The 14,555-nt window shown below is 44.1% G+C and overlaps 1 protein-coding gene across 1 annotated transcript; it reads left to right on the top strand.

The window, feature by feature from the left end:
- The first annotated feature begins 2,304 nt into the window (after positions 1-2,304).
- LOC131559980 (torsin-1A-interacting protein 1-like) lies at positions 2,305-12,875 on the top strand. The gene is made up of 6 exons (XM_058808581.1): positions 2,305-2,502; positions 2,724-2,792; positions 5,649-5,750; positions 6,589-6,648; positions 9,133-9,192; positions 10,340-12,875. The coding sequence occupies exons 1-6, from the start codon at positions 2,340-2,342 to the stop codon at positions 11,131-11,133; spliced, it is 1,248 nt and encodes a 415-aa protein (XP_058664564.1). The 5' UTR covers positions 2,305-2,339; the 3' UTR covers positions 11,134-12,875.
- The last annotated feature ends 1,680 nt before the right edge of the window (positions 12,876-14,555 follow it).

Here is a 14,555-nt window from a genome sequence, read left to right as displayed (position 1 = left end):
TCTCCCTCAGTAAGGAACAGCAGAGAGGAGCTGCAAGTGGCTTCATGGAAATCCAGGCATTTTCTATCCCTCTGTCCCTGAAGCCATCCAGTCCCTTCAACACAGTGTTTGGGGCTGAGGGGCTGCCCTCTCCATGGAAGCACGAGTGTCACAAAACTGGTGTCAAGTGTGTGACAAAATCAGGGGGTCATTTCAGCCTCTCCAGGTTGAGAACCTGGTTCCCAAAAAGTCATTTGGCAGGAAAATTAGCTGGCTGGCTTAGGGCATGAAGTCATCACAAAACAGTTACAAAAACGGATCTTGCCATTGTTATGTTGATTTTCTTTCCCTGATGTGGTAATTGTTACATCCTCTTTCATTTTTGCTTTAGAAAACAATGCTCAATGTGTGTGTTCTGCTTTTAGGACTGAAAAGAATGACAATATTTACTGCTGGTACAGTAGGGGGTATATGTCATTCTTCCCCTGTACTCGGCACTGGTGAGGCCTCACTTGGAGTACTGTATCCAGTTCTGGGCCCCTCACTTTAAGAGGGACGTTGAGTTACTTGAGCGTGTCCAGAGGAGAGCAACGAAACTAATAAGGGGCTTGGAACACAAGCCATATGAAGAGCGACTGAGGGAGCTGGGGTTGTTCAGCCTGGAGAAAAGGAGACTAAGGGGTGACCTCATCACTCTCTACAACTTCCTGAAGGGTGGCTGTAGTGAGCTGGGGGTCGGCCTCTTTCTCCGGGCGACAACGGATAGAACAAGAGGACACAGTCTCAAGTTGCGTCAAGCTAGATGTAAGTTAGAAGTAAGAAGGAAATACTTCACAGAAAGAGTGGTCAGAAACTGGAATCATTTACCCAGTGAGGTGGTAGAGGCATCATCCCTTGAAGAATTTAAAAAAAGACTGGATGTGGCACTTGCTGCCATGATCTAGCTGAACAGTTAGAACATCGGCTGGACTAGATGATCTTATAGGTCTCTTCCAGTCTTGAAAATTCTGTGATTCTGTGATTCTGTGATATATAACTTAGCTCAAAAAGATTCACTTGCTTTTGCATGAAACTGCAACATTTATGGTGTGTTAGTAAAGAATTAGGGCAGTTTTTGTTTTGAAAACTTAGTACAGAGGAGACAGTACAGGAGTGGAGGCTGAATGAACTTCCCTCACCCAGCCTTCCTGCTGGATTGCACAAAGTGCCAGACTCTCCTCAGGGACAGGACAAGAGCAGTGGCCATAAACTAAAACACAAGAAGTTCCACCTCAACGGGAGGAAGAATTTCTTCACTGGGAAAGGCTACCCAGGGAGGGCATGGGGTCTCTCTCTCTCTCTGGAGACATTCCAAACCTGCCTGGATGTGTTCCTGTCACCTGCTTCAGGTGACCCTGCCTTGGCTGGGGGGTTGGACTGGGTGATCTCCAGAGGTCCCTTCCAACCGGAACAATTCTGTGATTCTGTGAATTTCTAAAAGGGTCTCTAATCGTTTAGCAACTCATTTCCAAGCTGGTCTTGAGCTGCTAGGGAGGGAGTCTAGAGGAGACCTTGTAGTCCCATCAAACTGCATCTTGAAAACTTCCAGCCACGGCAACTGTACCACATTTTTATGACAGATTTATCACATGCCTGGGTAAAAATGCTTTATCAAGAATGCAATCAAACACATTTTAAAAGTCCAGTTTACCAGTAATTAATCGGAACAAACAGGTAAGAAAAGTGAAATGCCTAGTGAGATATTCCAGATCTGATTAGCCAAAACAATTCCCACACTAAGGAACAGAGTGGTGCAGCATTATCAGTGCCACAGGATCTCATGTCCCTCGAAGCACCTCCAAGTTTCCCTTCTCTGCTACTCAGCTATTTGTGCTTATTTTACAGACTTTTCAGCCTCCGAGAAATGCAAACCTGGCTTTGTCGCGACCGGTTCGCACACAGAAAATACCGCGGAGGGCAGCGGAGGCGCCGGGCCCGGGCTGCCCTCAGGGGCCGCGCCCGTCCCGCATTTTTTTCACTGGGGGGCAGCAGCCGCGGGGCCGCCGGGCGGACGTTGCAGGGGCCGCTCCCGCCGGGCCCGGCCCGATCCCGGTCCGGTCTCCGGTGCGGGCCCCGCGGGCGGTGCCGGGGCCATGGCAGACCGGCCGCGCTACCACGTGACGCCGCGGCGGCCGCTCCGCGGGCGGGCGGAAGCGACGGACGCGGGTCCCGCCCCGCGGGAAGTGAGGCCCGTGGAGCCGCCCCCGCCGCCGCGGGAAGGCGGCAGCTCTAGGCCCGAGCAGGCGGCGGCGGGCGGACGGGGAAGAGGACGGGGCAGGGGACGAGGCCGGGGCAAGCGGCGCGGCGCGGCGGCGGGCGGCATGGTGGGCAAGGGCGACGAGGAGGGGGCTCCGGCGGACGGCCCCGGGTTGGCTCCGCCGGACGGTCCCGGGCTGAAGCGGCGGCGGAAGAGCCCCCGGCTGGCGGCGGCGGCGGCGCGGCCGGAGGAGCTCGGGGACGAGGTGGACAGCGCGGCCCTGCAGGGTGAGCGGCGCGGGCGGGCGCAGCGGCCCGCGGTGGATCATGTGGTTGAGGGTGCGGTAGGGCGGCGCGAAGCGGGGCGGGCGGGCGCCTTGTGGTTTCCCTCCTGGGGTGTTGGGACGGGACCGCGGGCTCCCGGTGAGCCCGGTGCTTCTGGAAGGCTCTCAGGCCGGTGGGATTGAGCTGATTGTCCGGCCGTGCCCCTCACCCGTGTCTCGTTTCAGGGGACGAGCATCACTTCGGGACCCCAGACTCCCTGACGCGGCCCCCTATAAAAGCGTACAGATCGCCAGGTAGGCTCCGATCCCAGATCTGCGGAGGGGCTGGGATGGCCCTCGCTCAGGGAAATGGGGATTGTTGGGTTTAACTCCTCGGCAGGTGTTACCGTGGCACACAGGTGAGGAAATCCCGCTGTGGCTCTTACCCCACAGACCCGGGATGGGAGGAGGAGCGATCCTTTTCAGCAGGGCACGCTGGAACCCTCAGGTGGCTGTTTTATTAGTACATCACTTGGAACCGTACTTTACCACAGCATTTAAATTCTACTAACACTGCTTGGTGTTGAAAGGCAGGATTTAAATAAGGTATGCTGAGCTGCAGAATCGACCCCTCAGTGGCTGTGCTCCTTACTGGGAGCAGCATTGTTTATGAGGAAATGCAAAACTGGGGTTTTCCTTCTTTTGAAACACAAGGATGCTCTGGGAGCTGCTCCTGGATACTGGGCTGGACAGGCTGCTGTGTTATCACTGTGTGGCAGCCACTTGTTGCTTTAGTTGATGAAACTCGTGTCTTTCTCCAAGCTATAGAAACATGCTAACTCAGTGTAACATAGTAATGTGGCTTTAGCCCGTCATTCCACCAGGAAGCTGTGAATAAATTGTATTTCCTTCCTCTTTTCTCTGTTGTGGAGTGCGGTGGTGCTCAGGGATGCATTGGGCTAGCTTGAGACTGTTCTCCATTCCCATCTGTGATTTTGTCACCAGGAATTGCCTGCCTGTATTCTGCTCCAGAAGCAGAATTTCCAGGAGGCATAGGGAAAAAAAAATATCTTGTTTTGAGGAAGGTTATGAGTATTTCTTCAGGCAAGTAGAGAGGTTTGTCTGGGAAAAAAAGCTCTTGCTCCCACATGGTGGCTAACAGGGTATAACAGGCTCAGTGTTTTAAATGTGGCTGTGCTGCTTCAGGAGGTGCAGCTGAGGGTTGGCTTTTTAATTAGATGGCTCTAAAAATGAGGCTCCTCTCCCTCCCATCCTCCCCAGCTCTTTGTAGCTGTGGTGCATTATAGGCACAACAGGTGTAAAAGTATGATAACAGACACTAATTGTTTATATAGCAGCAGAGGATTAGTTTTCCCCCCTCTGTAGATGTGCAGTATTTTGCTTTTCCTGCAGAGTTTAGGGCATGGTCTGTGAGGCAGGGCAATAAGCAGGCTGGGTTGTTGGGGGAGCAGAATTGTCCTGCTTCCCTGAGAACAGAATGGAAGCAAAACCACACCCTGAGAAACTGGTTCCAGGCCTCTGCTGAGAGGTTTTAAATACAGGTTAGGTGACTTGCCTGGGGAGCTGGAAGGCTTTAAGAGCTTTAAGAAGAGCTTGCAGAGTTTTAAGAGCCTAAAACCCCCTGCCTAGAATCAGGGCAGCTTCTAGATCGGTGAGCTGAAGATGCGTGCTAGCAGTCTTCATGGAAGTTGTCTTACATTGACCTTTCTTTTCTACAACTTCTAAGAAGTCTCTGTAGCACAAAGAATAGTGATTGATGCCAGGAAGGGGAGAGGAATTAAGAGTAGGGACTGCCTGAGTAGCCCTCTTTAGGCTGATAGATATTTTTTGGTCTTCTGGTCACAATTACTGGGGAGATTTTCCTTGTAAAACCTGGGTACATAGTGAAATATTATGGATATGTAGTTTGGCATTCCTGAAAATAATTTAGTGAGGAGCTTTGTGATAAATAAGTCACTTAACAGCTTTTTAAGATGGGTTTAAAATATAGGGCTCCATTAAGCATGTGCAAATACTTAACTGTTGCACCTGTGACTTGCCATAGTTTAAAACTTACAGCTTTTTCCCATTTTTTGTGGTTTGGATGGGTCTGGTGGTTTTGTTTTTCTCCTTAGTATGTTTGACATGCACTGGTGTGTGAAACTGCCAGAGCACGTTAGAAAAAGGCTGTTTTCTTAGTTGAAATAAAATTACCAAACACTAGGTGGCAAGCTATGCATTGCCCTTGGCATGTGGTAAAAGAGCTACAGAAAGCCACTGAACTCCAGCTGGTTAAAGAGTAAAAGGGCCCAGAGTGAATGTCAGAAAAAAATTGCACATTGTATTCTTCCCTTTGCTGTTTGCTGATGCTTGATAGCTCTGCCACAATCTCTGTTCCCCAACTGTTCTACAGTTTTTTATTCCATACCTGAGCTTTTTCTTGTCAGCCCCTTGGTTCTGGGTTTGCATTTTATCCTTTCCTGCATTTAGTTTCCCAGCCCTGACCTTTGCTCTGTGACCTCTGATATCCTACAGGGTTTACTCTTTCTAGTTAGTGACATTAATTGAGCTGGGTTTCACAGCTCAATGAGTCTGTGATTTGGCAAACAGCTGAAAAATGTTGATTTATATTCTTCTCACCTACCTGAGGGGTGAAATTAGGTTGCTGTTATGGATTAGGAGAGAATGAGACCTAACTAAAGGATGGTTTGGACTCCATTAAAAGGGAACTTATTTTCTGTATTTGCTTCTGCCTCTTTTCCCCTCTGCCCAATGCTGCATAAGAAAGACAGCACAATTATTGTTTTTAAGGGGAAAAAAAACCCAAAGCTGTGGGAAAAACTCTCTATACTCCCATGGTGTTTACACTGAATCCCTTAGTATAACGAATTTCTTGGCTCCTAATATTCATGTTTTTAAGCCAAGAACTCCTAATTTTTATTTTTGAGAAGCATGTGGTGGTGTAGACAGCTGTATTTCTAGTGAACTCAAATTTAACATAAGCATTTCAAGTTTTAGTTGCTTTTTGTTGCATTTTAAGAGAGTAACTTTTGGGAGTTCACAACTTAGAAAATCACTGATTTAGGTCATGGATGTTCCAAAACTACAACTTGATCCTTCAGATTTATGATCTTGCCAATCCTCTTTTTATTCTTTTTTTGCTCCTGGCAGGTGGGACTACAGTTTACTTTGAAGAGAGTACAGTAAAGGAAAATGCAAAGACTCATGATAGTAACAGAACTGAGAAACCAACCATTTCTGCACCATTAAAAGGTAACAGCTTTTATCAGCATGTCTTCCATGGTGTAACAAATAATTGCTTAAATGTATTAAAATGACAATCATTCAGTTCTTTTGGAAAAGGGGGAAGTTTTTGAGTTGAAATCTGAATGGATGAAAAAGGGTTTCTTTTAAAAAAAAATAAAGCTTCAGTGTGTACTCCTGCCTGAGCCAAAGCAAAACTGGTTATAATAGGATGATAATCTGCTTGGGTGAAAAACCTTAAAGTTCAAGAAAAGGCAGATTTCAACTTTGATAAATATCCAACTGTGTGGTTTTTGAAAAGCAAAACAGAAAGAAGTTTTTTCCCTGCTTCAAAAAACATATGAGGGTGGATCTTTAATTGCCTCAGGCAAGGAAAAGTAAAACTCTTCATGTTCTAAAGAGCTGAATTATCTTTGACTTTAGCAGGGGGAGTGACTACACCAAGTAATTTCAAGGTGAGGGAGCACTTTGCTCATTGCTCAGAGATTTTTCTCCATGTGTATTGCAGAAGCAATGGGGAGATAAAGTGAGAAAAAAAAATGGGATTATTTTTAGCCACAGAAGGAAGTTACATGTCTTTTTAAAAGAAGCCATAAGAAGAATGATTTGTCATGTTGGCAAAAGCCTTGGGGTGAAGGGCCAAATTAAGCCCTTTGTAATAGATAAAAGTAACTTTCTGCAGCTCAGAGAGGTCCAGGAGGCTGTGCTGGTTTGCCATCACAACATATCCTCCTCCTCCTCCTGATTAGCCTTGAGGAATTCATAGAAAGAGCCAGAGCATGTGTGGCTGTCCTGTTCTGATCTCTGATGTGGGGACTGAGTTCTTCCATTTGTGCTTTGCTTTCAGGAATAAAGGCTGACTTCCTTGAGGGAAATCAAGAGTGCTACTCAACTTCTGCACCACAGAGTAAGTAAAACAAGAGAACTTAGTCTTTCCCTGTCATTAGATGAAAAGGACAGAGTTATTTTCCTTTCCTCTGCTTCTGGTTTTCCTTGTGCCCTGGGACACTGTCTGGGAAGATGGGCATGCACTCAGGAGGCAGATTCAAACAGAAACTGGAGAAGGCAGCATATTCCAGTCAGAGCCTCTCTGTGAGGTTATTCAGCTTGCTGACCACAGAAAATGCTCCACTTTCTCTTTCATTTTTCTTTTTGGAGTTGACTCATGGGACAGTAAATGCAGAGCATGGAGTAGGGGCTTTGTGGGGTAAGCTGAGGAGGGGAACAAAACCTTTATTTACCTTTTGGTGGCAGTGAATGTTAGTTTGTGCACAAACCTTCCCTTTTATCCTTTCCCTGAGAAGTGATGGCTTGCTGTGCTGTGACTGAATTAATTGTCCTAATACTCTTGAAAAGGAGCAGCATTTTTCTTTGCAGGCAAAATCCAGTCTGCTCATCTGATGACTCCCAGTGTTTCAGACTTTTGGAGGTTTTTTTGGGTTTGCCTTTTTTTTTTTTTTTTCCCTTCCTGTTGGAAGAGTGCTTGAAAGAAAATGTTCTGAATTCTTTGTAAAATCTTGGTCCTTGTTTCTATCCTCAACAGGTTTAGATACAGATAAACAAAGTTTTGTAAATCAGATTTCAGTCTGAACAACCTGCAGGGGTTGCTTGGGTTTTTGTTTCTTTTTGGTTTTGTTGTTTGTTTTGGCTTTTTTTTAAACCATGGTGCTATCAGGAGAGAAGTTCATCCTGTGGTAGCTGCACATCTGTGAAATGCCTTTGAAAAATTAATTGATGCAGAGAGTTCTATCTTGTCTGGTAGTTTTACTTTTCTGTGCCCTTCCAGGTGCTGCAGGAGTGGTTATTTGTGTGTAGGGTGAATAACTTTGGAAGATCACTTAAAACTCTGAAATCTTTAAGGTGTCTGCAGAAGTTAGATTTTTTGAATTAAGCAAGAAAAAATTTACTGGGTCTTTTGTGCAAATTGTGCTGTAAATAATGCACAATTCTTAGGCAGATTAAGATCTGTTAATTGAATTATTTTTTCCTTTAGTGCTTGAGTTACAGCTGTCACCTAAATATGAAACCTGCTCTGTGCAAACAGAGCTGCACTGTGCTGTGTTACAGAATTGAGGTGATTTTGAGCTGTTAACTCTTAGAAGATTGAGATAAGCTTAGCCAGGACAAGCTCCATGGCTGTGCCCTTTTGGAGTAGGGGGTTGAAATTACAGAATAGGGCAGTTCATTAAGCCAGTTAAGCCCCAGCTTAAAGCAGAGCTGCTTTTAGCACCTTCTGCAGTTACATTCATACAGAAACAAGGTTATGGAGTTTATTTCAGTGTCTTTAAATAACTACTGCAGGGTATGTTTGTTCAATTTATTCTCAATAGTGCCATTGACAGTCCGGATTTGGTTATATATTAAAGAGCCTTCAGCTTTGAACCAGTTGCTGTTCAACAAGGAGCCATAAATTCTCCTGTCTTTTTAATTACCTGGCTAAATGTAGAAAACATGCTGACCAAAAATTGCACAGTTTATATTCATGCTGGTCTCTTGGGAAAGTTGTTCATAACACTTTATGGATAATGCCTCTTGTACTTTGCTGTCTGAGCCCATTTAAATAGACCAAAAGTATATTTTGAAGTTGAAAGCTTGCACTTTGCTTTAAAGGCATAATTCATCCCAAGAAACTGATTGCTGATGAAGCAGGCCTCCAACCCAAGCTGCAAGGAGAGGGAAAAGAAGACTGTGCATTTAACATTTTGCTTTGTTTTTTACTATTTAGGTCTTGCATTATGTTGTTTTTCTAGTGTGTCCATTAATTAAGTTTCCATTTTTATGCCTCTCAAATTCTTGAGCAAAATCAGGAAACTTAATTGGGATATGGGATCCTTGTGCAGAAAATAACAGCTTGTTAAATTTCTTCCATTTTATCACCTTGTACATGAAATGGAGTTTTATTTGCATAATTCTTCAAGAGTTGGAAATCTTTGGGGGTAATTTGTGGTAGGCTGGGGACTTGTGCTTTCTAGGCAAGGTTGTGAGGATGGCTTGGGAGCTGGCATTTGGCAAAGAGCAGAGATTGAGATTTGCTCTGACACTTGAGTGAGGCTTCTCAGGCTGGTGACAGTGGTGAAGGGGTCATTTTCCTTGTTCAGGATGATTCTTTTGAGCACAAGGGGGAGAAAGATGTGGAAAGGAACTGAAACCCCTGAGCTTGACCCTGCCCCACCTGGGATGAGGTGACAGCCTCACCTTTGCTCCATCTTAGCAGAACTGGGTTTGGTTCAGCAGGGTGCTTTGTTGCCCTTCCTGTAAGCTTTGTGGGATTTTGCATGTAAAAGTTTTTGTTGAAAATAATGCAGTTTGGTGATTTCAACTCCCTGCTGGAAGATTGGGCATAATTGTTGTCTTAGTGTTCTTCTCATGTTCCTTTCTTATTTCTTAACAGGCAGAAGTAAATCTCGGTATCAGTCCAGTACAGAGAAGCAGTCACAGCCTTTGGCCAGAAGTAAGACTTCTGCTTTCACTTCTGTCTCATGCTTGTGTGACATTTAACCATTTTTATGCCTTTCCAAGTATTTCAGTTCCTGGAGTTGGTGTTAAGCTGAAGGTCCTTGCTAGAACAGATGATTTGCTTGCTGGGAGGTGGCATCAGCATGAAGGAAGGAAGGGTGTTGTGTAATGGATAACATTTTCACCTGAATTTCAGGTCTTTTATCTGTAATGTTTACAAGATTAAGACTGAGGCAGGGCTAGTGGTGGTGTTATTTAACTATTGTTTTGTTACTGTCCTGATAAAAGTTGGGGTGTAAAAGGGGAACAAAAGGAATGCAGTTCTTCCTGTTTCCAGGAAGATTGCTGCATTTTGTCACTCATTTTACTGGGAACAGAATCCTTTTGCTTGCAGTGCACGAAACAAGTGTTAATTTACCTGTTCAAATATGAAACCAAATCAAAATATCTGATCTTTGATGGACGTGGTTTGCTGTGTGTACTTTGTGAAGCTCACTGATCCAAAGGCCACAACGTTCTCTGATAGTGTTGACCACCAGTGTCTGAGATGCAAAAATTGCTGCAGGAACTATTTTTATCCTAAGGGAATAGGCAAGAAAAATAACACAGAAATCATTCTGGTGCAGCCAGGTTTTCTGTAGGATCTTTTCTGCAGGCCATAAATGTAGGAGAAGCTTTGACCTTTTTCAGAACCATTTTAAGCTCTTAGTTTGGATTTTATTAAAGTGAATGGAATATTGATGAACTTTAAGAGCTCCTTTTTCAGAAGAAGGTCTAATTTAGTCTCAGTCAATGTGGGAATATGTAAAAATGCTCTTTTTTTTTAATGTTGTCACTTCACAAAGTGGCTTGAGTTCAAAACTGTGTTCTCTGTTTTGTGGTTTGGTTTTTTTTAACTAGATCATCTTTTCTGTGCTCTTCAACTACTGTACCTGTATTGAGAATGGGATCGCTTTACTGTTTCCTCTTATTTTCCTTTCACTTTCCTTTCCTTTCTTAACTAGATCTTTTCTATGCTCTTCAACTACTGTCCCAGTATTGAGAATGGGATCATTTCACTGTTTCCTCTTATTTTCCTTTCACTTGTTGACTTCTGATGCCTTTTAAAACATTTTCTTCTTGTTTGCTCCATCTCTCTATAGATGACAGTGAATCACAGAATGGATTTCACAAGATATGGACTTTGTTACTGGTTCTGTTAATTTGTGTCCCACTGCTTTACATCCTGTGGAGTGGGATTCAAGGTGGAACCTCCTCAAGGAGAGATGCTGAAATTCTGCAAGAGTTTCGGGTCCGGATGGAGAAACTAAAAAACACTTACCAAAGCCAGGACCCCAGACTGTGGAGAAAAGCCCGTGTGTCCCTTGAGAAACGTCTCAACTCTTCCCATGAGCATCTGGAGCCTGCTATCCTGCTGCTCACAGCTGGCCAGGAAGCTGAGAAGGCCCTGAGGTGCCTGAGCAATGAGATTGCCAATGCTTTTGCCTCGTCCCAGAACGCCACCACAATCAGCATCGACGGCGTGGACAAGGCTGTGCTGGACAGTGACATTGTCAAGCTGGAGGTGGACACAGAGCTCAGCTCTGGCTTCAGTGAGGGCAAGAAGGTGGCAGTGGTGCATAGATTTGAGTCGCTGCCTGCAGGCTCCACCCTGATCTTTTACAAGTACTGTGACCATGAAAACGCAGCGTTTAAGGACGTGGCCCTCGTGCTGACAGTTCTCCTGGATGAGCAGTCACTGAGAAAGAGCCTCACCTTCCAAGAGGTGGAGGAGAAAGTCCGGGATTTCCTCTGGGCAAAGTTCACCAGCTCAGATGTTCCCAGCTCTTACAATGGCATGGACACAGATAAGCTGAGTGGACTGTGGAGCCGGATATCTCATCTTGTGTTGCCCGTTTGGCCTGAAAAGGGCCTCCCTCTAGAGGGGTGCACATAAAAGTTGCTGGAGAGCACTTGGGAAAGGAGGAAGATACAAAATGTGTGTTGCAAGGCAGAGAGGGAAGAACTGAGCGTGGCTGCTGAGCTCAGGCAGCCACAGACCAGTCCTTTCTGTGCTGAGCCTTTCCACCAGCTGGCAGAGTTGTTTCTGCCAAAGCAAGTGGGACTTCTCTAAGGAAACTACAGCGTGTAAGCAAGGAACTTGTTGGTAAATTGTATTCAGTGATGCATTCAGCCTTGGTATCCTGGAGCTCAACATTGCTGTGCCTCAGTTCAGAGTCACTCATCTGCCTCTGAACCTGTGTTGAAGCACTGTTGGCTTTGCTGTGAGGATCCTCCTCTGGTGGTGCATAAAGCTGGTGTCACATTTGACAAGGTAACAATGTAAAGCCATCACCTTCATCTCCCACAATTGCTTACTTCACTTCTAACATAAGAAATAAACTGAAAATGATGAATAAGTGATTTGAGTCTAAGCACAAGCTTCTTCCTGATCCACTGGATCACAACATAGGTGTCAGCTATCTCTGGCCACTTGCAGAAATAGCAAAATTGCTTCAAAGATCTGTGACCTGTAGAGAACCTTTCAGCAAGCATTGCTTCCTTAAATGAGCCTGCTCCAAACAGTTCTGGGGAAAGAGAAAAGAAGAGGTGCAAAGGTTGCTTAAATTCAGTAGTAAGGTCAGTTAAATAATTCCTCAGTACCTCTTTGCCTGGCTGCTTGCAGGAGTTCTCTACTCTTTCAAAGTTTTGCAAGTCATAAAATTTGGATGGAAATGATAAAATGTCATCCCCGTGTACATACTATCTCCTTTCCAAACACAACTTTAGGAAGACATAGTTTATTTCTCCTTTTACTAAGATCATTATTTTTGCATTGAGAGAATCTATTTATTTGTGGTACTTGATATCCTAAAAAAAATAACTTCTTGTATCTGTGTATTGCTGCCTGCTTGCTGTATAAATTTCTAGCAAAGAACAGATTTGCAGAGCATGCTTTTAAAATGTTTTTTAGTCTCTCATGTCAGGAGTTCCTCACAACAAGTACCTGTTTCTATTGTTAAATACTTTGGGTAAAAAAATAAAGAGAATAGCAGCACTTCCATTTCATTGCTGTTGCTTCATGCTCTGAGCCACTGGTCCATGTCCATTTGGTTTTATTGAGTATGAAGGAATGTGTGAAGATGCTCTCAAATTAATAGGATGTTTTCTTGCAGCAGCTGAGAGATTTGGCCCATCCTTCATTCACAAGCCCTTTGAACTGTCCTGTTGCAAAAAAAAAAAAAAAAAAACATTTTCAACAGGAAAACCTGTTGAGGAGCTGGAGCTTCTGGCTTCTTTCTGCTAGGCAAGGTTGGAGGTGTTAAAAGAAATTTACCAAAATCACCTGAAGCAAATAAAAGAGCAGAGTTTGGGAGACACAGAGCTGTGGGCACTTAAAGCAGAGCTGGATTTGTTCTAACTATTGAGAGCCAGCAATGGATAATGCTTCCTATTTTAATGGGTAGAAATAAAAACAGTCAGAAGACATGGAAGTGCTGTTTTTCTGGATGTTTAATAGCTCAGAAAGGAAAAGAGGGCATTTATATTTTGAACATTTCACTGGACAAATGCTTTTTATTAAAAAAAAAAAACAACTGTGACTTATTTTCAAATTTGTCCTCATAGCATATTTGTTTGTATATTATGTAAACTATTTTAGTAATGATTCAAAATAAACATACTTGTTTGTTTTATAAAGCTGTTTTAAGACTTGCCCACTGAATTTTAAGTGGTCAGACTTTTTTCCCCCCATTTTTAAATTGCTCATTCACCTTTGACCAACTACAGATGCCTAAAATACAACCTTTTGCAAAATTCAGAACTTTAAAGAAGTGAGTGGAGTGGTAGATACTGGGATGCAGGTGCATGTATTTCATAATATCAGGGCTTTTGTTTGACTGGGAACATGTCAGGAAATGGCTGTGAATTGTCTTTACTTGGTGTTCTTGTACTGATTCCCCAGCTCTGATTTCAGCTGGAACGAATGATAAGATATGGTTCACTTGTTTCATTAGCCCCATACAAGAGTCAGTAGCTGACAAAAGGGATGACTTCATCCTTTTTCCACTCCCTGCTGCATGTTCTGTACTTTTGGTGAACAAACCAGGGCACTGTGAACTGATTGGAGGGACAGTCTTGCTGAGAAGTAACTTTAAAAAGAATTATCAGGACTGGCCACATCAAAAAAGAAGACAAAGTTGAAGATTGCACACATATACAATTAAAACATATTTAACACAGGTAATTTTCTGTTCCTAAAACTCCTCTTCCTTGTAGGTATTAAAGAGCTGTATTCCTGGTTCAAGAGAAAATAGGAAGGTGTCTGGAAACTGAAGACTTAATGTTGTTGTAGCCAAAGGAAAATCTTTCTGTTGTTGTGAACTGTGGAGAAAGCCTACAAAGCTGTTCTAAATATGTTGTGCTACTTAGTCTGAAAAAAATTAAAAACAAGATTATGTAGTCCTTCCATAGGAGAGGAAAAGGCTCAGGATTAGAAGACTCTCCCTGCTCTTGAAGCAGCAGGGCCTTTTGTAGCTGATTGTGGCTTTGTCCTTAAAAGGCTCTCATTAAATATCCACAGGTAATTAATGCAGATCTCATCAAGCAACTCCTACTCAGCCAGAGGTGAAGAGTAATGTCTGTCTGTGTTCTTCCCAGGCAGCTGATTGCTATCCTCCTTGTATAATTATTTCATTGCCTGGGGCAAACGGAGCCATTTGAGGTTTTCCAAACTGCAAAATAGTTTGGCTCCTTCTAGAGAAATCTCACTTGTGAAGTTGAAGTGACCCTGACTGTCAGCAGATCAGGAAATTAGTTTGTGGCAGAAAAAATGTGGTTTTACAGAGCAAAGACACCAGATCTGGCCTTGAGACCAAGAAGGGGATTTTCATTCTTCTGTGGCCTTTAGCAAAAAAACTTGTGAGTAGAACATGATATTTTGGGGGAGGGCTGAACCAGCTACACACCAAGCTGCAGACAAGATTCCCAGCACTCTGCAAATTGGACTGGAAATGGTCAAAGTGCTCCTTGGGCTGTGAGCAGATGGAGCTGCAGTTGGTGAGAGCCCCTTGCAGGTGGAAGGGGGAGCGTGGCCCCTCTCCTGCTGTCACCTGAAGGATGGAAACACCTTACTGCCTTCAGCAGGGGCTGTTGTGGAAGGGACCCAGAACAAAGCACTGCCCTGCTGGTGCTACCTTGCCTCTCACACCCTGCTCTGAGTCATGCTGTGCTGAGTGTGCGGCATGCTAAGCAGGTTTGGAAAAAATAATTAATTTCCCCCCCTCCTTTTTTTTTCCCCACATCAACAAAATCATACTCTTTCTGCAAATTAAATTAAAAAATAAGTTGTGGCTTTCATATGCTTGTTTTTGAAAATTG

Source organism: Ammospiza caudacuta, chromosome 7, assembly GCF_027887145.1.
Source record: "Ammospiza caudacuta isolate bAmmCau1 chromosome 7, bAmmCau1.pri, whole genome shotgun sequence".
Lineage (NCBI taxonomy): Eukaryota > Metazoa > Chordata > Aves > Passeriformes > Passerellidae > Ammospiza > Ammospiza caudacuta.
This window is presented reverse-complemented; position numbering and strand designations above follow the sequence as displayed.